At 48.8% G+C, this 24,048-nt stretch overlaps 1 protein-coding gene across 2 annotated transcripts in view; it reads right to left on the minus strand.

Moving 5' to 3' along the window:
• Nucleotides 1–21,790, minus strand: part of DAPK2 (death associated protein kinase 2) — a 136,077-nt gene extending 114,287 nt beyond the window's left edge. For both annotated transcript variants that reach the window (XM_075530747.1, XM_075530748.1), the window contains exons 1-2: nucleotides 21,674–21,790; nucleotides 14,200–14,290 (exon numbers count right to left, since the gene is read on the minus strand). In XM_075530747.1, the coding sequence (XP_075386862.1) occupies nucleotides 14,200–14,276 (77 nt within the window). In that variant the 5' untranslated portion in view covers nucleotides 14,277–14,290; nucleotides 21,674–21,790. The remainder of the gene's footprint in view (nucleotides 1–14,199; nucleotides 14,291–21,673) is intronic.
• Between the last annotated feature and the right edge of the window lie 2,258 nt (nucleotides 21,791–24,048).

The raw sequence follows: 24,048 nt of genomic DNA on the forward strand, positions 1-24,048 counted from the left end.
TTTCCCCTTTCTTCCTCTTCTTGCGGCTCTTACTGATCAACCCCTCTCACCCAACAAGCTCCTTAACCACCACTACCCCCTCCACCACTGGCCCTCTCCCTGAGGCCTTACTAGAAGAGATGCTCTCTGAAGAACCTCCTGGATATATTTTGATTAAATTATTGTATTATCAGCTGGCTCTAGCAAAATGAGGTGCTCTGGTAGCATAATGGTTACACATTGGGTGATAACAATCACTCCACTGGAGACAGATGGGGTTTTCTAGCCCCTTAAAGAGTGAGTGTCTCAGGGACTCACAGGGGCAGCTCTACCCTGTCCTACATGGTCCCTGTGAGCTGGAATCAACTTGATGGCAGTGGTCTAGAAAAGGGGTAGCAGTTTAATAGAAAGAGCAAAAAGCTTTGTAGTCTAACAGATCTAGACTAGAATGCTAATTGCCCTTTCCAGATTGTGGAACCATGAATACGTGCTTTAACATCACTGAGCCTCAGTGTCCCCGCCTGTGAACTGGGAATGTGATCCAGCTCACGGAGTTCTGTACGAGCGGGAAACGGAAATGGATTCTTGACATAGGACAGCTGCTGTCCCTTCTCACCCACAGGAAGTAACACGCATACGTGTGATCACAGACGCACGCAAAGCCAAGCCTAAGAGATCGTGGACAGGGTTCCCAGGCCAGATAAGTTTCTGAATGTTATTTCTGTCTCTGAGGTTTGCTGTATCACACGGAATGGACTGCCCCATCTGTAAAATGGGAATATTAACTAGTCCACAGGGCGGTATAAAAATTAAATACAATAATGTGAGTCTGGGAAAGTCACATTGGTGATTTGTCCCCCACTTTTCTGTCTGGGGAATCCTGGACATTAGTCACAGACTCCAGGACCTCTAAGAAGCAGAGGCTGCTGGACTTTCTGCCGCAGATTTAACTCAAGGCAGGTTTCAGGCAGCTCTGCAGTTAGCTTGCCGGGTATGTGCGGTTATCTAGTGTTGTGTTCAGCACCTACCAGAAAGCCCTGGGCTGGACGCTGTAAAGGGAGGCCGGCAGCGAGCACACAGGAGAGGAAGGAAGCACACTACAGGCTGACCTGGAGGGACTGTCAGCGCAAAGCGTGACAACCAGGCAAGCCTTTGTGTGTAACCTAAGTGTCGTGTCGTTAAATGCTCTATAGAAAGAGAGGTCCAGAAGAAAGAGGAATTAAGTGTAACCAAAGTGGGGCTGATTGAGGCAGGCTTTGTCAAGGAGAAAACATTTGATCTGTGCCTTGAAAGAAAATGGAAAAAATGAAGGTGAGGAAACAGAAAGAGCAAAGACAAGTCTCAGACACTCTCGGGATCTTGGGCCTCCGTGCCTGAGCTGTGGCGATGGCCACAGAGGGGTGGCAGAGGGGGCTGCCTTCAAAGACAGCCCAGCACAGAGCAAGACAGGCTCTCTCTCCTGAGGGCTCTCCCCCAGGTCATCAGCACCGGTCCAACTCTCCAGGACCGCCCTCTAAAGGCCTGCCACAACTAGCTTAGCACACACTTGTAGTCGAAGGCACGCTGGGACAATAGATACGGCGTCAAGCAGAGTCATGGGGGGCGGTGGGGGATGTGTGTGAGTGAGAAACAGCCTTGGAAAGATAAAAAGCTAAGACTCAGAAATAAAAATAGCCAGTGGATTAAGGCTGTTGATCTTTTATTGGCTTGTACAGGTTTCTGAAATTTTTTAAAATTAAAAATCACTTCCATCCAAAATACGTCTCACGGATCCACGCGCACTGCTGTACAAAGACCGACACAATATTTCGTTAAGAGAAAAAGATCAAGTTTTAGATGGTTGTGGTGGTGTGATCCCATCTGGGTCTGGGTCCACAACACACACTTGCTTTTCTGAGAGATGGGAGATGAGAATTATGGAAGCTTGCTTGTGGGGCGTGAGACTGAAGGGAGGGCAGAGTTGGGGGGTTCTACTTTTTACTCTGCACTCTTCATTACTTTATGGCATTCACCAGGCATTACTTCCGCAGCAAACATTTTTTAATTTACAAAGATACAGGCATACCGCAGAGACAGCATGGGTTTGGATCCAGCCTGCCACCGTAAAGCAAGTCTTGGAGTAAAACGAGTTGCATATGTTTTCTTGGTTTCCTGGTGCATCTAGGAGTTTTACTTACATGAGATGAAGCTGCTTCAAAAAGCTCATGGGGAAATCCCATTTTCTTTTAATATCATTTTCCCACAAAGTTTTTGAAGCCCTCATATTGTAGTCTACTAAGTGTGCAACAATAGGATTGCAGAAAAGTTTGAAATCTTGTGAGAATTACCAAAATGTGACACAGAGACACAAAGTGAGCACATGGTGTTGAAAATGTGACATCAAATAGACATTCTCAAGGCAGGGTTGCCACAACCTTCAATCTGTAAAAAAAAACCAAACACATTCTCTGCAAAGTGCAGTAAAGTGATGCACAATAAAACAAGGTATCCCAACATAGTCCACAAAGACAATGTTCTACCTCGTACTTTGGTGAGTAGTGAGTAGGGTCGTAAACGCTCAGGACTGGTCATCTCTGGTGTAACTAATGGTCTCTACCTGGAGGAAAGAAGACTGATAAAAATAGGAGACACCTGAAAAGTCTCATGAACCACATGAACAGCAGCAGCCTGAGAACAGAAGAACTAGTAGATGGTGCCTGGCCACCGCCACCAACTGCTCTGCGAGGAATCACATGAGAAGATCCTGGATAGAGTGGGAGAAGAACGTGAATACAACTCAGAATTATGCAGGAGACCAGGCGTACTGGTTGGCCAGAGATGGAAAGGGCCCCCAAGACTACGGCCCTTAGTCACCTTTCAGATCTGGAAAAAAAAACTCATCCACAGCTCAATTTCCAGCCAAACAAGACAGTTCTTTTAGCGGAACAATGCCACTGGTGAGGTATACTCACCTTAGCCTAATCAACAATTTGAGATCAAAAGGGCAACATTTACCAAAGGGTTAGGAAAGAAGTAGAAATGGAAACAGGAAACGCGGGGAGGAAGTGGTACACTTCGCAATGACTGAGACCAAGCAAAATGTGTATGAATTGCTGACTGTAAAACAGATGGTCTGATCCGCAAACCTTCACACAATTCACAATAAAGTTTGTTTTTGATATAGAAAAAGCTTTAAACGAGGTGTGTCTATGTCATAAAAGTTTCCTTGCCTCAAAGTCCATGTTGAAATCTCCTGCCCAGTCACTGAGTCCCTTCAATAGTGCTTGTTGGCCACCTCGGCTGCAGACCCCAGCTGAGGTACATTTGAGCATTTCCTGTAGGGTTCTGTTACCAGAAGACACGGCCCTGACTGAGTGTGTGGTGGGTGATCTTAACCACAGACGACCCCAGTGGGTGTGAGGTCTGACAGGCAGCCCACCTATGCGGCTGCCCCAGGATGCTTCTCAACTCTGTTGTCTAGGGGCTCTTTTTCTGACCTAAAAGAAATGACTCTGCAGGTAAAGTCCCTAGCAGGGTGCCTTGTATACATAAAGGTGGTAGTTATATAATGTTTGTAGCTATATCATTTTATGTCAACTTGATACATCAGTGTAGGGTGGAGTCTAGTCTGTCAATCAGGTCACGGCCTGATGATACCTCCTTGTGGGTGTGGCTTTCTCATGAGGATTCTGGGAATGTCCTCTCTTTCTCCCTGGAGGCGGGCCACATACTCTGTCTGGTTCACCTTCCCGTTGAAGAGCCACACTTGGAGAGCTGCAGGAGCCACGTGGAGACCCGAGCCAGTGCTGAGATGCCTCCACTGCCACTGGATCCACAAGACTTTCCACCCGTCGGCCTGTGATCTTCCTGTATCTGCATCATTGTATGTGCTATGAGTCTGAGAGGAATTTATAGACCAGTATCGGACACATGGGCTAATAAAAGACTTATTAACTTGTTCTGGACTGGGCTGGGATGTATTATCAATATACAATTACTCTTTGATACAAAACTCTCTCTGGATTTGTTTCTCTCGTCAACCCAATCTAACACAATAAGCCTCCTATAGGCGGCAGGATTGTCACTTTCCGTGGAGGAGTCCTGGGTTCAGTTCCCAGTCAATACACCTCATGTTCAGCCACCGCCCGTCTGTCAGTGGAGGCTTACATATTACGGTGAAGCTGAGCAAGTGTCAGTGGAGCTTCCAGACTAAGATGAACTAGAAAGAAATGCCTGGTGATCGACTTCCCAAAAATCAGCCAATGAAAGCCCTCTGGGTCACAGCCAGTCCGATGTGAGACCATTCAGAAGGATGGCATGGGACAGGGTAATGTGTATGCAGTCCATTGTGTTTGGAGCCCCCATGCGTCAAAGGCTGGCTCGATGGCAGCTAACCATCATCAACGCATGTAGCAGCTCTCACGGTGCCATCTCCACCAGGGCCGGCAACGCAGGAGGTGACTCGGTGGAAAGGGTAATTGTAAGGAGGCTCCTTGGAGCGGTGGGGCTGGGAATAAAGGTGTGACTGTAGACTCTGCAGTGTAGAGGAGACAAATGTGGGCCCACTTATTTTAACCAGCACAGGGTAGTCGAAAAGCAATGCTTTCAAACTCCACTTCCAACGTGGCTTGCTCTACGACCTTGAATAGAGGAAAATCACCTCTATTCTCTGGGTCTTATTTTGTTCATCTATAGATCGGAGTATGTAGGCTAAAGTCTTATGGAGCTCAAGTTTTAACACTAGCATTTTACAATTAAACAAACAAAAATCATTGCCATTGAGTCGATGCTGACTCATAGCAACCCACTGAGGGTTTCAGAGACTAACTGTTTACAGGAGTAGAAAGCCTAGTCTTTCTCCCTCGGAACCGCTGGTGGCTTCGAACTGCCGATCATTCAAATTGCCACCCAACAGGTCACCACTGCAAAGGGAAATCATCTAAGTATAGGAAAAAAGCAACCACTAATCATTACCATCTGCTTCTACTAAATTACCTTGTATCCTTGGACGTACACTGTGTCTGTGTCTCGTTGGGTCTCCCAGCCAGTCCCTTCACTCCCTGCCAAAGGTTCACCCTTCCCGACTGATTCTGCTATCCTACCTTAAAGGTCAAACAGGAAAGAACTCCCTGCCCTATATCCTACCCTACTCCAAGATGCCAGCAAATTAAAGGGGTTGGGGGTGGGGGGATACAAGATATTTTTTTGTTTTGTGGGAACTTATGGTGTGGGGTCAAAACCCTGGACCAGGAGTCAGGCACCATGGTCCCCAGATTGGCTCTAGCATAGGTTCACCGTGTGACCTTGGGCAAGTCACTTCTTTCTGGCATAGCCTCTTCTATAAAATGAGTGGTGGGCTTTCTCTGGACAAGCTCTGTCAGTACTGGTGTCCCCGGCTTTGACCCACTTGTGGCTACGGATCCCAGGAAAGGCAGAACTTCGTAGGCCAGTGTTTCTCCAAACACTGCCTGGAGACAGCAGACAAACTACAGCGCACCTCCAGAGGACAGCCAATGCCAAAAGTATGAGCACAACCACATGGCCGCACTTGGTACTGGGCGCCCCAGGCCAGGTGAGAGACCCAGGGCCAGGCAGGGTCTCCTCGGAGCCAGGGCACACTATCTGGGCGAAGCCAGCTTCTCCACAGATGTTTCCTTACTTGTAGGATAAACCTAGACAGCGCTCCAAAGGAATCTGAAACATATGCTTCGCGACCAAACAAGGGGATGGAGTTAAGTAAGGGTTTGGGCAGTGGTTCAGCACTCAGTTGCTAAGCAGAAAGGTCAGCTCTTCAAGCTCACCAGCTGCTTCTTGGGGGGAAATGTGGCACCCTGTTTCCACAACTATGTGGAGCCAGCCGGGGGCAGTTCTAGACTGTCCCTCAGGGTGACTCAGGGTTAGAATGGACTTCACAATAGTAATATATTATTTTAGTTAAGGGATAGGGTCCCTATGGGTCAGAATCGACTTGACAGCAGTGTTTGTTTTCTTTTTAAAACTTTTTATTGCACATTTGGGTGAGTGTATAAAGCAAATCGTCTGTCTTAAATTCAACAGTTAGTAATACACATTTTGTTTCAACTTACGCACTGCAATGCTTCCAAGTACCATCACTTACTCTGCTTGCTCCCTAGGTCTGCGTTCTTTCGTTCCTTATTCTTAAATAGAGGTGTTTTAGTAAAGTTTTTAAGGGCCATTTTTAGCACACAGACATGAAAATGCACATTCCATACATGTACACTTTGATATTTCTTCGTGAAACAAACATCCACACCAAGAAACAGAAAGGCATTTGCACCCAAAAATCTCCTCACACTCCCTTCCCGTCGCAACTGCCCTAAGGAGAACCACCTTCTGACTGCTGGCCCCGCTGGTTCACTCTGCCTCTTTGGGACTTTCACACATGCACTTGCACGGTGTGTGCTCTTCCCACTGGGCTTCCTCTTCTCCGACATCATGGTGGTGAGAGTCCCCTGTCCTTTCATGTAGCAGACTGCCAGCCACCGGCACGACTGCAGAGCAAGGACTGAAGGCAGGCCGAAACCAGGGAGGTTGCTCTCCGGCTAGGCTCGGGGCTCGGGGCTCACTGATGACAAAGGCGGCAGGTTGAGATGGGCTTCTCTGACTGGTCTCTGCTGCAGTTCCTAAAGTTCCATGCCTGCCTCCTGTGGGGGAGGGGGGATTCCAGAGGTGGAATGTGGGGTCCTGGTGCCCCAAACCTATTTCACAAGCTCGGCCCATCATCTGGTTAAGGCCGGAAGCGCTTGTTTATTGAACATCTGCACTGTGCTGAGCTCTGGGGGGGGGGGGGGGGGTGTTGGGGACAGAGGGGGAGGGAACCTTAGGCTCAGCATTTCATTCGATCCTTATAACCATGAAGGGGATACTGTCATTATGCCTACTTTACAGACAAGAAAGCTGGGGCTAATAGCATCAGAGCCTACATTGTGAACACCCTATTTGCTGAAGGCTGTGGAGGACGGTGGGAACCCAAAATCCATCTGCAGAGCATCTAGTCAAAGCAAGCCTCTGGCAGATCCCCTCCTGCCACCAGCCAGGGACTCTAATAGCCTTACTAACACAGAGAACTTGATCATGGGGGATCAAACCATGATATAATATGATACTTGGTCAGTTGTCCTCCCTCTTGACCCAACCTTAATTTGCTCTAGGCTAGCGGTTCTCAACCTGTGGGTCGCCACAACCCCTTTGGGGGTCGAATGGCCCTTTCACAGGGTCGCCTAAAACCATGGTAAAACACCTATTTCTGATGGTCTTAGGAACTGAGACACGGCTCCTCTATCTGTCTCCAGACAGGTCCACCCACATGCAGATACGCCCACATAGGAGTACCTGGCGTGAAGACTGTTACCCATGCTACACAATGCTTCAAGATAAAGTTTCATATTTGTAATCAGAAATAAATATTTCACCATATATAATTACATATTGTTTTGTGAGTAATCACTATGCTTTGATTAGGTTCAATTTGTAACAATGAAAATACATCCTGCATATTAGATATTTACATTAAGATTCATAACAGTAGCAAAATTACAGTGATGAAGTAGAAATGAAAATGCTATGGTTGGGGGGGGGGGTCACCACCACATGAGGTGCTGTGTGAAAGGGTAGTGCTTAGGAAGGCTGAGAACCCCTGCTCTAGGCTCAAGTATTTCTCATTTGTCCCACAACAGTAATTTCTTCTCTGGCTTTTTAAATATTGTTGGTGGCCTTTTCTTTCTTGCTCTTTATTTTTATATTTTATTATTATTGTTTTCTTCTTTCTGTTCCATTTTTGTTTTTCATGGTTTCTGTTGGGTTCTCGGTTTAAGAAGCACAGAAGGAGCGGTGCATAGAGACAATAACTGATGCAATGGCTTATTGGGCTGTGGGGTGGGGGTAGGGAACTGGGGAGCACTAAATGAATGTTGGAGGCAGGAAGGAGCATTAGAATTGATTGTGATGATGTATATACAACTCTTGAAAAGCTATGTAACTATGGACGTGTATGAGGGTGCAAGGTAGCAATGATGAACTTTCCTCTAGTGCTTAAATGTTTCCTCCCCCCACTATCATGAGCCCAATCTGCCTTACAAATCTGGCTAGACCAGAGGATGTACAGTGGTACAGAGAGGAACTGGAAACATAGGGAATCCAGGGCAGATGATCCCTTCAGGACCAGTGCTGTGAGAGTGGTGATGCCTGGAGGATGGAAGGAATGTGGGAATAGAAAAGGGGAACTGATTACAATAATCTACGTATAGCATCCTCCCTCAGGGATGGACAGCAGAGGGAGGGGGGTGATGCCGGACAGTGTAACATATGACAAAACAATAATTTATTAATTATGAAGGGCTCATGAGGTAGGGGGAGTGGGGAAGGAGGGGGGAAATGAGCAGCCGATATTAAGGGCTCAAGTAGAAGGCAAATGTTTTGAGAATGATGATGGCAACAAATGTACATATGTGCTTGACACCATGGATGGATGGATGGATGGATAGATTGTAACAAGAATTGTATGAGCCCCCGATAAAATGATTTTTAAAAAAGAAAAAGAAAACTATGTTTTAAAAAAAACAAAACCTTGACCTATGGTTACCATGGGTGAAGAAGGAAGAGGTTTTGCTTAGGGGGAATTGAGTTTATTTTAATGGTGGTAGGACAATTTGGAGAGGGATAATAATAATAATAACATGAAGAATATAACCAATGGCATTGAATTGCACATGTGGAAGTTGTTGAATTGGAGAGTGTTTTGTTGTGTATATTTTCCACAATTGAAAAAAACAATTACATGAATAACAATGAGTACAAGGAAGAAGAAAATCTTCTAAAATTGACTGTGGTGATCATTGTATAATATGTGGATGAAGTACCAATAAAACTGTTTAAAAAGAGCAAACTAAAGCTCAGAGAGTGTGAGTGAGTTGGTTACCCCGCTGGGAAGGGAACCCAACCTCAAGCTATGCAACCCCCAAACCCAAGCTTGTCCAGAGCCCCTTACTGGCAGGGAGCTCACCCAGCAGACCTAGTACCCCTTTCCCCGGCTCACTTTCTAAAGGCACACTGGTCTCCTGCCGGCTCCTGGGGCCCCCAGCTATTATGTCCACCTTGTTGCTTTTACCCACACTTGCCCGTTGCTTCCCAAGTTAACCTCTTCAAAATAACTTCCTGTGGCAGACAATATTTCTACCTATGTTTGTGTATGTTCTACAAATCTACCCGTGTGTACAGCATAGCACACAGGAGCGACGGTTCCAAAACTTAGCCATAACCAAACACCTTGAGGGAATGAGTTGCTGGGCTTGGGAATTTAGACACAGCCTGGGTGACACCTAGGTCAACTGGCCTAGCAAATCACACAAAGACAAGGTTCTACACCCTACTTGGGTGAGCAGTGACCGAGGTCTTTTTTTTTTTTTAACATTTTATTAGGGGCTCATACAACTCTTATACATATACATACATCAATTGTATAAAGCACATCTGTACATTCTTTGCCCTAATCATTTTCTTTTTGTTTCTCCTCTTTTCTTTTTTTACATTTTATTAGGGACTCATACAACTCTTATCACAATCCATACATATACATACATCAATTGTATAAAGCACATCCATACATTCCCTGCCCCAATCATTCTCAAAGCATTTGCTCTCCACTTAAGCCCTTTGCATCAGGTCCTCTTTTTTTTTTTTCCCCTCCCTCCCCGCGAGGTCTTAAACACTGGTGAGCAACCACCTAAGATACAACTATTGGTTTCTCCTCATCTGGAGCAAAGATGACTTGGGGAAAAAAACAACAAAAAAACAACAATTCAGGGGAAAAAAACAAGTCGAAAGTTCTAACAGTCCACATAAACCACAGCGTCCAGAACCCTACAAGTGGAACCAGAAGCTTTCCAGCTACCAGTATCTACCAGTCTGACCAAGAGTTAAGAGAGAGGATGAAAAACAATGTTGAACAAAGTTCAGGATCTTACATAAGACCAGATTGACTGTCTGATAGAGACTAGAGGAACCTTGGAGACTGACCCTTAGAGACGGCCCAAGCCGAGAACTGAACCAGCTCTGAGAGACCAACGTTCCATCAGACACCAGCCGGGTCTCTATCAAGTGAGTAAATACCATCAGGGAGGAGGGGACGCTTCAGAAAAATCAACCATATGAGACCCAGAGAGCAGCGTTTGCCCAAAAACAACTTTCAGAAGGCAAGATGGCGCCACCAAGGAGGGCAAACGGAAGCTCCAGGAAGAAGTGTTGGGAAAAGTGCGGTGACATTGAAGGAATTTCAACCAATGTCATGAAACAAAAAGTGGAAACTAATTTGCTCTGTAAACGTTTCCTCAAACTTTAGTAAAAAGTAAAAATAAAATCCGAACATGAGAGTGGGACAGGAGGAAAGTAAAAGGAAATAGAGGAAAGAACTAAGAAGCAAAAGGCATTTATATCAGTATAAATACAGGCACATACAAGGATATAGATCTATGCACATTTATGTTAAGTATTAAGGTAGCAGACGGACATTGGGCCTCTACTCAAGTACTCCCTCAATGCAAGGACACTTTTTTCTAATGACCTGGCTCAGGAAAGAAAGCTGATGGTGCCCGGCTATTAAAAGATATAGTGTCTGAGGTCTTAAAGACTTGAAGATAAACAAGCAGCCATCTAGCTGGGAAGAAACAAAGTCCACATGGAAGAAGCACACCAGCCTGTGTGATCACAAGGTGTCAATAGAATCAGGTATTCAGTATCATAAAACCCCAAACAAACATTTATATTGATGTAAACAAGGAAGGCCAGAGTGGAGACCCAGAGCCTATGTGTAGACAGTTGGACACCCCCTCCCAGAAGGGTCACAAGGAAGAGATGAGCCAGCCTGGGTGCAGTGTAGCACCGATGAAACAGACAGCATTCCTCTAGTTCTTCAATGCTACTTCCACCCCACTATCATGACCCCAATTCTACTTACAAATCCAGCTAGACCGGAGCATGTACACTGGTACAGACAAGAGCTCTTGACACACAGATTCCAGGACATTCAGGAACAGGAATAGGAGTAGTGATACCATGAGGGTTGGGGGAAGGTGGGGGAAGAAAGGGGGAACCGAGTGCAATGATTGGCATATAACCTCCCCACCCCCACCCCTGGGTGACGAACAACAGAAACATGGGTGAAGGGAGACCGTGGATGGTGTAAGATATGAAAATAATAATTTACAATTTATCAAGGGTTCATGTGGGAGGGGGTGAAGAGCTGCTGATACCAAGGGCTCAAGTAGAAAGAAAGGGTTTTGAAAAGGATGATGGCAACATATGCACAAATATGCTTGATACAATGGATGGATTGTTCTAAGAAGTGTAAGAGCCCCCAATAAAATGATTTATTTTAAAAATGAAAATAAAATAAAATCACTTCCCTGAGCTGAGCCCTCAATTTGAAGTCTGCCACTTCCGATGCTTTCTCAGAACTAACACACATTACAAAGATTCATCCTTGTCTCGGGCCTTTGCCCGTGATACTAAAGAAACTACAAGAGGAAAGGAATGTGTCTGCTCTGCTTACCACACCCTTGCAGGGTGCCTGGCACACAGTAGGTCCTCAGCAAGTGTATTAAGTGAAGAAGGGTTGGAAGGATAGGCCAGTCCCTTCAGGAGCCAAGCTCTCATCTGAAGGCAGCTCCAGTTCCAGCCTGCTCCATGGGCCCAGGCAAGACTCCTCTGTTTGCTCAGCATCCAAATGAGGGCCTAGAAGAGGGGACCTCAAAAGGCCTTCCCACTTATCTACCTTGAGACCACAATTCTAAGATGACCAGTTATACCAAAGGTTTCACGGCTTCAGACTTCTTGCCTCGAGACCAGCCTATGCCTCCTTAGTGCCTGAGAAAAGGGCGCAGGGAACAGACCACGGCTCCCAGGCTTTCCTACCCTGTACTAGGAAAGAGAACCAAAAAGCCTTTGGTTCATTTCTCGCTATAATAGCTCATCTCGCTGGGGGAACTGCTTCAATTTCCTTCTTCAGAGCCTTGCCACCTGGGCCCCCAACTACTGAGTCTCAGCCCACTAGGGACACTAGTTCCACCCAACTCTGCCCTGGTTGTCCTGTCCATAGCTGCCTCCCCTGCCAGGCTGGAGTTCTAGGAGGGTGAGGCTGTCTGTGTGTCGCTCATCTTTATGGTCTCGCACTTGGTGCAGACGACACAGATGACATGACCAAGGGAAGGGCAGCAAATCAAATGCTGCTGGAAGGGCCTGCCAGGCTCTTCTGCTGAGGGTACCATTTGCCCCCGGGGCCCTCCAGGTCAGGAGGAGTACCTGAGAGAATGTGGCTCCCCATTCGGAAGCTGCCTTCAGCTGACCACCTCGAGGCCTGGGCACTCCGTCTCCTCTCACCCGGGGAGGCCCTAAGTGGCTGGGGGCAGCTGGTCTTGGGCAGAAGCCTGAGAAGTCATCACCCTCTGTGGACTCTGCTGGCTCCCTCCCAACCCAGCCAGCGGCTGACAACGAGCCAGCCAGCCAGACTCCCTGAGCCGGAAGCAACCGCCACCTCCAATTCTCCTCCTCAGAGTAAGACTCCCTGGGCTTGGAAGGAGGCTCGTTCTGTTTTGTCTTTCAAAGAAAACAAGAGAATGAATCCTAACCCAAGACTTCCATACGCGAAAGGCCTCCTGTTTTACCTCTTCGGTAAAGTGGAGTTTTGTATCCAGGTTTTGACTCACGGGGGTATGTGAAGGGATGAAGCTGGGTGCACAAGTAAGCGTGTGAGTGTGCAAATGTGCTCACACGAGAGAACATGATCAGGCGGGTAGGTTCAACCGGGGCTGGCGATGTCACCTGTGACTGTGCATCTTTGGACAACCCACTTAGACTCCTCCCCTGAAAACCGAGAGTATCACGAATTCCTCTTCCACGCATGGGTGTGATGATCAAACCTCAGGGCAGGGGTTATGTAATTACTAAACTGAACAGCCAGTTGCCCTCGGGTCGGCTCTGGCCCACAGAGACCGCGCGGGTGTCAGAGCAGAGCCGGGCCACCCAGGGTTTCCAGTGCTGGCTTTTCAGGAGAGATCTCCAGTCCTTTCTCTGGAGCTGCCGCTGGGTGAGCCCAACCACCCACTTCCCACTGCAGCAGTAAAACACCATCTAAATATTCACAGTTGTTAGAAAGGGAATGGGAAAAAATGAACTCAGAAAATCATAGTGATTTTCAGATCTCAGCATTTAGCCCCAGCTACATTCTAGATATAAATCTGCTGCACAAAACCCCGTTAAAGTGTTGAAGAACAGGAGGCTACTTTGAGGACTAAGATGCGCCTGACCCGAGCCATGACATTTTCCATAACCTCCCGCGCACGTGAAAATTGGGCCCGGAATGAGGAAGACTGAAGAAGAATTGATGTGTTTGAGTGATGCTGCCGGCGAACAGTATTACAGCACCATGGCTGTGAAAAGAACAAACAGGTCGCTCTCACAAGAAGTAGTCAGGATGCTCCTTAGAAGCCAGGATGGTGAGACCTTGTCCCACGTACTGTGGCCACGTTGTACAGGACATGGTGCTCGGCAAAGTGGAGGGACGGCAAAAAGGAGGCAGGCCCTCACTGGAGGGCTGACCCAGCGGCAGCAGCAATGGGCTCAAGCATCAGAAAAATCGTGAGGCCGGCCCAGGGCGGGCAGTGATTCGGTCTGTGGCACAGAGGCGGGGTGGAGTCAGAAGGGACTGGATGGTCCCTAACAGCAATATCCTAGAGTCAGTAACTCTGAAACTCAGATCCCCGGAACCTTTAGAACAGGTTCGTGCAGCTGGTTTCTCAAAACAAGCCCACTTTCAGTAAGAGTATTTCACATACAGTGCTGATTCTGCGCTTAAGGGGAAATACACGCCCTAGGAATCATGGAGAATTCTCTGTGGGACTCAGAAGAGAGGCATTGGCCAAGTCTCAGGCCTCCGCCTGGGAATAGCTTTGTGCAAAAAGTTGTCAGATTAGTAAAAAATCTTTTTTTTTGCCATGACTGTCCGTCAGGTGGTACTGAAGACATGAACTCAACTGTTCTAGCCCCTGTTGGGAGCCAGTCTCTGTTTTCAGAGAAATGACTATTTGCAGAGTCATCCATAAAAATGACAAGGTTGGGCTCATTTTTAAAACTTCCCACTAGCCTTATGACCAGCCTGCTTCACAACTCCGTGCGAGTGAGAGCTGAACAGAGAAAGGCAAAACCTTGGCTCCGTCTCACCGCCCTTACCTTCCCAGCTCCTCCTCGATGTCATAGACGTCCTCCACCTTCTGCTGCTTGAAGGCCTCCATGTTGGGGCTCTTCATTGGCGTCCGCTGACCTGTAATACGGCGACACATGAGGTCAGGGCAGCCGTGGAAACGAACGCAACTGTAGGGTTGTGTTTCTCGAAATGGGCCATGACGCCCCGGGGCGGGGGTGGGGGTGGGGGACAATGCAGAGGGGCTGCAAAAGCTACACCCGCACTGTATCCTGATTCGTGGGCTAGCGTACAAAAGTTCTGCATGGCCTTCTGCAAAGGATGTGCTGGGCCAAACGAGTGTGGGAACCTATGGGCTAGAGCAGCGGTTCTCAACCTGGGGGTTGTGACCCCTTTGGAGGTCGAATGACCCTTTGACAGGGTCGCCCAATTCATCACAGTAGCAAAATGACAGTTATGAAGTAGCAACAAAAATAATGTTATGGTTGGTGGGGTCACCACAACATGAGGAACTGTATGAAAGGGTCGTGGCATTACAAAGGTTTAGGTCTAGAGTCTAAAAGAAATGGACTGCAGGAGAGCTAAATATATTTATATACACACACATTGAATTTTTATTGTGGTCATTAACCAAATAACTTGTACTGTGGTAATATATGCATAAAGCAAACCATTTGCCATGTCAACTTTTTTATTTGTTTGGTTTTGCATATTGAGCTCTATGCAGTCTGCCAGCAAAGCCAAGTCAACTTCTTTAGGAGCCATTTCCACATGTATTCATCATCCTTTCCAGAGACTCGGTAGTCCTGCAGCTAACGTCCCTCCCTCCTCCCGCCCATCCATCTTTGCTCTTTATGCATTTGCCTGTTCTAGATGTTTTTACATAAGTGAGATCATATAATAGTCTCTTTTTAACCAATTAGCTCTGTAAGCTTGCACCTAAGCTACCATTTTATCCTTTTTGCCCTTGAAATGTCTTGATGTATTTTACTCAGCACCAGGCGTTCCAGGGTTAGCCATGGTGTAACATTATGCCAGCACTTCATTCCTCCTCGTGGCTGAAATAATATTCCCTGGTAGAGAAATACCACGTCTTCTTTAACCAGTCATCAGTGATGGACATTTAGGGAGTTTCCACCATTTGGGCTTTTGTAAGAGAAACTGACCGTTTCCTGATAACCCACAGCCGTGGCACCTTGAGGACTACCCTGCTCACACCTTTCCCCTGAGACTAATGATGTCTAGTTTTCACTTGCTTTGTAGTCACTTAAATTTGTTAAGGAGAGAGGGGTAAGGGCCTCCTCCCATCTTCAGCTCTCCTCTAACAAAACTCTGGAAACCAGGTAACCTTCCGCATTTTGTTCCCATTAGATTGAGACCGACTGAGGAGAGAGGCAGCTGGGCCAATCAAGGCCGTAGAAGGAGCACTCGCTTTGAGTCTGATGTACTGTGTTCAAACCCCAGGTCTGCTGGGAGAAGTCACTTAAGCCTCAAGAACCCCAGCCTCTTTGTCCGTAAAATGGGGTTGATACTAGAACGATCGTCTGCAACCCATGAAGGTATTCTGACAATTACATCATGCCTAGAAGGGGAAGGGATTATCATGATCTCAGCGCTCAGGGCCTGTGTCACTCGGTCGCAAGTCTGAACAGATCTGTACGCCCTCCAGTTTTGCCCACAACTAGCTCAGTGACCTCATCTTTTGTCAGCAGGGCCTCAGTTTCCTCATCTAAAAATGGAGTGACTGCTGCCTGCCCCGAGCACCTTACTAAGCAAACAAAGACAGCATAGCTCTAAGCCATGGTGTGCTTCCTAGTTCACCAAAAGAAACTGTTTGCAGCCTCCCGAGGGCCTCACCCCCACCGCATGGGGCTCACCCACACCTGGGAGAGAGAGCCACACGCCACCCTAGCCAGCATCCTGAGGCACTGCAAACACACAATACAACCCGCTGGCGTGGATGTGTCTTTCAAGAGTCCTCAGCCAAGGCTTCGCAGAGAACATTTCAGCTGGCGTTGGCAACTCTTCGTCTGCCTACCAATCAGATACCAACCACACCCAGGCCCCTGAACCCAAAAGGCTGTTTTCCCCAGGCTGGGTGGAGACACCATTAAATAAGGGTGCGTCCCATCCCCTATCGCCAAGTGGCTGGCGAGGTTCTAGCTCGCAAGAGATGTGTATATTTCACCCTCTTTCCACCATCCCTACTCTCAGCAACCAGAGCCCTGTTACCTGGACGCCGCCTACCTGCCCCCCTCTGTCCCACTGAGGCACACACATCTCTGGAGGCCGCACAGAGAGAGCCAGTGTCTCCCATGCCAATGGCATCCATGGCTTGCTCCACATCCTCCCCTCTGTTCAGTGTCCACTCGGTGCTTGGCCAGGTCCCAGACTAGCCTGGGTGTGTGTTGGCAGTGTGTCTCCCCACCCCCCACGGCCCCCCTGGAGTTATCACCCTCCCTGGGCCTCAATCCTTTCACCTACAAACTGGGGTGATAACACCCATACCACTGACTTAGGGTTCCTCTCAGGATCAGCTGTAATGAGGCTGTTATCTCTTTAAAAACCATAAGCACGGCACAAATAAGGATGATTACTAGTACTGCTATTATGTACCTTAGCCACAGCCCCAGTGTGCATTTCTGCTTCCCACTGCTGCTGAGACACCAGTTTGGTTCCATGCTGAGGAAAAGGTATCAAGGTCCCCCGGCAAATTTGGCTTGACAAGAATTCTGGCAAACTTCCTACACCTAGCCTGAGGAGGCTGGAGCTGTTACCTACCTGCTATCTTCTTTTTCTTTTTCTTTTTTTTTTAACATTTTATTAGGGGCTCATACAACTCTTATCACAATCCATATACATACATCAGTTGTATAAAGCACATCTGTACATTCTTTGCCCTAATCATTTTCAAAGCATTTGCTCTCCACTTAAGCCCTTTGCATCAGGTCCTCTTTTTTTCCCCTCCCTCCCCGCTCTCCCCTCCCTCATGAGCCCTTGATAATTTATAGATTATTATTTTGCCATATCTTGCCCTATCCAGCGTCTCCCTTCACCCCCTTCTCTAAGGGGGAGGAAAAAACTCCTTCCAAACAAACCATTAGATCAGCCATTAGAGCACGGGGTTACTGGTTTCACATAGTTCGGTAGAAGCAGAAACACCAAATATTTCTGCTAGCAGATACCTCAAGAGCGGGCCTGGGAACAGCTAAGAGCCTCTATTTCAGTGGTTCTCAACCTGTGGGTCACGACCCTTTTGGGGGGTCAAATGACCCTTTCACTGGGGTCGCCCGATTCATAACAATAGCAAAATGACAGTTATGAAGTAGCAATGAAAATAATGCTGTGGCTGAGAGGTCACCACCACGTGAGGAACTGCATGAAAGGGTGGCAGCCTGAGGAAGGTTGAGAACCGCAGCTCGACTTGTTGAGGTGCCCGTGTCACTCACTATCAGGAGCTGAGCTGACTGGAAGCAGTCCCAGTTCTCCAGCAAAGGATCAAGCACTGCCTTGGGCTCCGCTCCTGAGAGGCTGGAGGGAAGGAACTGGAGAGCCCATGAAAGATAAATTAGGCCCACCAGTTGGGCTCCAACTTGCCTTTCCAGCCTTAGCACTCCTACATATCCTAGGTTACAGTAAAGGAGACCTTCCTGTGCCTCACAAATGTTCACCCCTGGGACCTTTCTACTGGAGACCTACAGGAAGGACTCTCTGGCAAGACCATCCCCTTTCTGTAAGACCCAGCTCAGATACCACCATCTCCATGATGCTCCGCAGCCCAAGGCCAGATACAAATTCTCAGAGGGCTGTGCATACATTTCTAGGGCCCTGATCACATTCTCAATCCATTCTTCTCCATATCATCATCTGTGTCCATGTCTGAACCAGAGTGAGGGGACCGGCTGTAGTCACATAGATTTGGGTTCAAATCCCAACCTTGTCACTTACCAGCACATGCTGAGCACAGAAAAACTTCTGAGCTTCAATTACTTACAGAGAAAATTAGGTTAGACAAGCCCAGTGTTGGCGAGAATGAAGCTTCCCAAACTTATTTGGCCAACCACTCCCTTTTCAGAAAAAAAAAATGTATTCATCTAAGTTCCCCCGACAATGGAAACTTTTGTCCGACGGCCCATAGACCGGGGGAAGAGCAGGCACCTGCTTTTGCAGCCTCCCCAGATCGTCCCAGTGCCCCCAATTATCGCTCGCCCATGCTGCCAGCGGAATGTGTGTTGGGACTAGGACTTCGGAAAACGGTCGGCAGCTTCTACAGACATGCCAACTCCTAACTACATGCCCAAGAAACAGGCATGCAGACGTTTGCCAGCATGTTCCCAAGGAGCCCTGATGGCACAAACAACTCGGCATTTGGCTGCCACCTGACAGGTTGGCAGTTCAAGCTCACCTAGGGGCAAAGACCTGGCAAAATGTTTCCCTAAAAATGACAGCCAAGAAAACCCAATGGGGCAGCCCTATGCTGTCACACAAGTCACTGTAAGTCCAAACTGCCTCCACAGCACCACAACAAAGACAAAATGCTCACGGAAGCACTATTAACGATTAGTAGTAATCAAAAATTGGAACCTGTCAACTGTCCATTAGTAGAAGGACATATACATGGACATACAATGGAATGGTGAAACAACAAAGGGAAGGAACAGCATGGATAAATCTCACAGATAGAATCAATGAAAGAATCTGACATAAAAGGGAACCTCAAGTGTGATTCCACTTCACGCCACAAACTGCCAAGAATGTAATCCATGATTCTAGAAGTTAGAAAAGTGGTTACTCCAGGTTGAGGAACAGGGGGCGCTGCGATTAGACGAGGCCACCAGGGAGCTTCTGGTACTGCCAGTGTTGACCCTTGACCTGGTGCTGATGGCATGGATCCATGAGATGTGTACTTAATATATATATATATAATGAAAACATGTAATAGAAAAAGAAGTTACTACATTCTTGGTGGGATAAATGAAGTAACATCTGGGTCATGTTTTGAATGGTCCCTGGATGTGCCCCAAAAATGTGAGTGCCTTCCCTCCTGTTGTCTTGGAAGCCCGTGAGGGCAGAAGTGACTTCCTCACCTCTGCTCTCTTGTAGTAGCTGCTACACAGCAGGCGCTCCATAAGGAAAAGTCAATGGATTTGAATTCTGTGTCTGAGTCTCCCTACTGGCTCCTCAAGGTCACTGTCCATATACCTCATTAAGCTAAAAACAACTGATAATAACTTAAGAGTCTTTTCTGAATACTGGGTGTCCCACCCCACCCCCAAAAATTGATTTTCATTTTATCTACTCAGAAATGTGAAACTAAAGGGGAGAGACTGAAATAGATTATAGATACCAGCTGGGCCCCCAGAAAAGGGCCCAAGAGATATAGACACCTTTCTGTCCCAGAGAAAATCTGAGAGGCAGGGAGGAGATTCAGAGAAGGGGGGGGGAGGAGGGAGGGAGGGTGGGAGGGAAGGGGAGAGAGAGAGAGAGAGAGAGAGAGAGAGCCATAATTTTGGCCAGAGGCACTGGCCATTCGAAGCACACATTTACATTTCTCTGACTGGAGTCATGCCCCTGCCTCCAACCCTGCAGGGGGTTATATATAGATTTTCCAGATCCTCCAAGAAAAAGACTCCACCAATCACCTATTGGAGAATTTCTAAACTCTGCTCAGGGTGAGGAAGAGGAGCTGGAGGGGCCTATTCCCAACTCAACTTCAGTCAGAACAGTTCCCCTTTTTCTATACATTATAGGTGTTCTGTGTAAGACTTCATTCGCAGGGAAAAAGAAGAAGAAAGCTGAAAACCACTGCTGTCTGGTCTAACTCACTTGATTTTGTTTTGTACAAAAGAAGGAAATTGAGGTCCAGACACACAACTAGCCCACTCCAGTTGTTCTTCTCAATAGCAAACCCCCTGCCTCCAACAGTGGCCTCAGTGGCTTCCTGAGGAACAACCTCGGAGGGGGCTCCAAGGCTGGGAGCATGCCCTCCATAGAGACCCCTTCACTCTCATTAAGCTTCTCTCTCACCAGCCCCAGCTCCCACCAACGAACTCACCCAGTCCCTCGTCTCCCATCCTGACTGTGAAACAGGGCCATGCCCGCCCGGGGAGCAGGCAGCAGGGGGGATCACACACACACACACACACACACACACACCCGAGTCCCCTCAGTCCCCACCAATGAGAAGGCATTACCCTCAGCCTCCAGGGCAGCAGACAGCAGCAGGAGAAGGTGCTGGCAGTCACACAGCCCCTGTGAGTTCAAGGCTTTGACTCCTTTCATGTTCACCCATCGTCTTTGGGGAGGAAGTTGGGGCTTGGGGGTCAGAAACCTGCCTGGTTTGACATAAGGAAGCTTTGTCTTTCTGCGAAAGTTCGGCTCCACTTGGGGTATGCTTGCCCACCCTCACATCCAGCAAAGAGGGAGACCCTGCAGAGATGGGGGACCATTAGGTCTCTTCATTCCTGCCAGTTGGAAACCCCCCCCCATGAAGATACACATCCACAAGCTTGTCCCTGCTGCTAAGCCTCTGTCTGCATCATCACTGGGGACCCTTTAAACACCCAGCTTAGGAGATGGGTGATTTGGGTCTATGACAGCCTTTGTGAAGAAGCCAAGTTCTCAGAGCCTCTCACTCAACAGGCTCGTCCCAGGAATGTTTTACAGGGAGGCAATTTGTGAACACGTGGCCTGAAACCGTAGCTGCAGCAGCCCTGCAGCTGCCCTGTCACCTGGATTCTAGATGACAGGGGTATCCGGGGCTGTGCTCTGACCTCCTGTCCCTGGGACCTGCCCCCTCACCTCTGAATAGCCAGCCATGCTATCCCTCCAGTATGTACCCCAAGTCTACCACCACTTGGTTGGCCTCCAAAAAGCTCACCTCTCTTGGCCTCATTTTCTCCTTTATAATGAGGGGATACTAAGTCCCACCTCACAGAGCTTCCTGTGAGGGTGAGCCAAACCCATGCATAGCCAGTACGCCTGGCACTGAGTCTGGGGTTAGCCGCGGGCATCCCTTCTATGCCCTCCAATGCCCAGCCCTGCCCCACGTCAGGGGTCCTGATGGCGGGCTCCACACCTTCGTGGGGTACTCCTTCCCCTTTACTTTTCTGGGGTACTGCGAACCCCATCATCTCACTGTGCTATTAGGGAACAGGGGTGGGAGAGGCAATGAACGCGGAGAAGATGCAGCGCCTCTCCATCAAGGGCTGAAGCCCGCGCTCCTCCGTCAAAAGGGCCTCGCTGGATGGGCAAGCCTGTCCCTGTCCTGCGGGGGCTTCAGGCCCCCCGCCCGCCCCGACCGCCCCATCCTTTGGGTGAAGGTGCTAGGCTCGGAGCGCGCCCGAGGGTTGCAGCTGTCCGGCCGGGGGCCCAGCGCCCAGGCGCCGCGTCGCGCGGGGGTGGCGGTGCGGGGCGGACGCTGGCCCCCAGAGAGCGCCCGAGCCCGTGGCCCCCGCCCGCAGTGGGGTCCACCGCCCCGACCGGCACCGCGGCGCTACTCACGGCGGGAGGCTGCTGCGGCGCTCGGCGGGGCACGGCGGCGCTCTGCTCCCGCCGCCCGGCGCCCCTCCGTCCGTCCGTCCGTCGGTCCGTCAGTCCGCGCGCCGAGGGGAGCCGCGGGGAGGCGAGCAGGGGCGCCGAGGGGCGGGGCGGCCGGCCGGCGTCCGGAGCGCCCGCTGCTGGCGGCGCGCCCCCTGCTGGACGCCCCCGGGCAGCCGGCGGGCGGGCCCCTGGGGCTCCGGGCGGCGGCCAGACCCTGGAGCGCCCTCACCGGCCCTGGGCTCACCTGCCCGGAACGCGACCAGAGGCCGTCGGGCCCCGCCTGCTAGCCCAGCGGAGCCGAGCGGCCGGCCGTTGGAGTACACTCAGTGGCCGTGGTTTGAGTGTGGGTTTGGGTCCCTCTCAGTCGGCATGCTCCCCACCACCCCACAGATTGTCCTGGCAGGGGACCTGGCTACCCACGCCACACAACAGGGTGAGGGCAATGGCAGGGAGGCCCTGTCCCCTACCCGCCCGCAGCGTGGGAGCCACTCCACCTGGACCATCCCTGTGCTCCGAGCCGGCTGGGCTGGGGAGGGAAGCCCCCCATCACTCTCATGCCCTCCCTCACAAAGCCCTCCTCCCCTTCTGCCAACAATCCCGAGAGGAAAAAGGAAAGACAGGGAATGGAGCTGGAATGGAATGTAAGCCAAGTTTTGTGGTCCTAGTTCAAGTCAAGAAGCTATTTAATAGCAGGAAATGAGCGCACGCTTGCAGAACTTTGACCCTAAATCATCCACGAGGCTCCTTAAGAAATCATAAAAGAGAGTGTTAGGTTCACACTGCTACTGCCTAGTCCAAAATTCTGCTCCACAATGTGTGGGGGGTGTGTGAGTGCTTTTGAACAAGACGCCGGGGCTATTTACTCAGTACAGTAGGGGAATACCACTTTCTAAAGGTTCTAGTGTAAGTATTTGACTTCTACCCGAAAGGTTGGTAGTTCAAACCCACCATCTTGCCCCTCAGGAGGAAAATGATCTATCCTACACCTGTATAGATTTATAGCCTCAGAAATCCTATGAAGGGTTGTTTTGAATTAGAATTGACTCAACTGCAGTAGCTCCTAGAGGGACCTGGGGGCATGTGGGTTCAGCATTAGACTACTGGCCTCAAGGTCAGCACTTCAAACCTACCAGTTGCTCTGGGGAAGAAAGATGAGATTGTTGGCTCCCATGAAGATTTACTTTCAGAGAGCAATGTACACATATAGTATATGTTAAGTATTAAGATAGCAGACAGACTTTGGACCTCTCCTCAAGCTCTCCCTTAATACAAGAACGCTTTGCTCTAATAATCTGGCACTCTTTGATGCTCGCCTTCCTGACACCATTGCTGAAGACAAAGTGGGTGCATAAGCAAATGTGAAGAGAACAGATGGTGCTTGGCTATCAAAAGATATAGCATCTGGGGTCTTAAAGACCCCAAGCAAACAGGTAAGCAAAGAAACCCATATGGAAGAAGCACACCAGCCTTTGTGACCGTGAGGTGTTGATGGTATCATGTATCAAAAGATCCCAAACAAACAACTATATTGATGTGAACCAGGGGATTTGGAGTGGAGACCCAAAGCCCATCTGTAGACATTTGGATATCCTCCACCAAAGATGATTCAACCAAGGTGTAGTACAGCATCCACAAAACACACATCATTCCTCTAGTTCCTGAATGCTTCCTCCCCCTCTTCCCCACCCCCACTACCACTACCATGACCCAGTTCTACCTTACAAATCTGACTAGACTGGAGAACAGATAAGAGCTCTGGACACATGGAATTCAGGGCAGATAAAGCCTTCAGGAACAGTAGTGGAAGTATCGATATCATGAAGATAGGGGGATGGTCCATGAAGGGGAAGGGAGAGAAAGGGGGAACCCACCACAAAGTTGTATATATACCCCTCCAGGGGATGAATAACAGAAAGGTGGGTGAAGGGAGACAATGGACAGTGTAAGATAGGAAATAATAACAATATATAATTGATCAGGGATTCACGAGCGTAGGAGGGTGGAGGACGGAGGGGGGAAAGATGAGTTTATACCAAGGGCTCAAGTAGAAAATGTTTTGCAATGATGGCAGCATATGTACAAATGCGCTCGATACAATGGATGGGTGGAATGTTATAAGAGATGTAAGAGCCCCATTCAAATGATTTTTTAAAAAAGATTTCATCTCAGAAATCTTATAGAGTAGTTTTCCTGTCTTCTATGGTTGCCATGAGTCAAAATCAGCTGGATGGTGTTAGGTAGCTAGCTTAGAGACAGGGGGCTTGTCTTCCCACGCCTGCAAAAAAAAAAACCCATAGAGGAGGTTGGAAAGAATCTGGCAACCATTAGACACCTAT

This window comes from Tenrec ecaudatus, chromosome 14 (genome assembly GCF_050624435.1).
Source record: "Tenrec ecaudatus isolate mTenEca1 chromosome 14, mTenEca1.hap1, whole genome shotgun sequence".
In the NCBI taxonomy this organism is placed as follows: domain Eukaryota; kingdom Metazoa; phylum Chordata; class Mammalia; order Afrosoricida; family Tenrecidae; genus Tenrec; species Tenrec ecaudatus.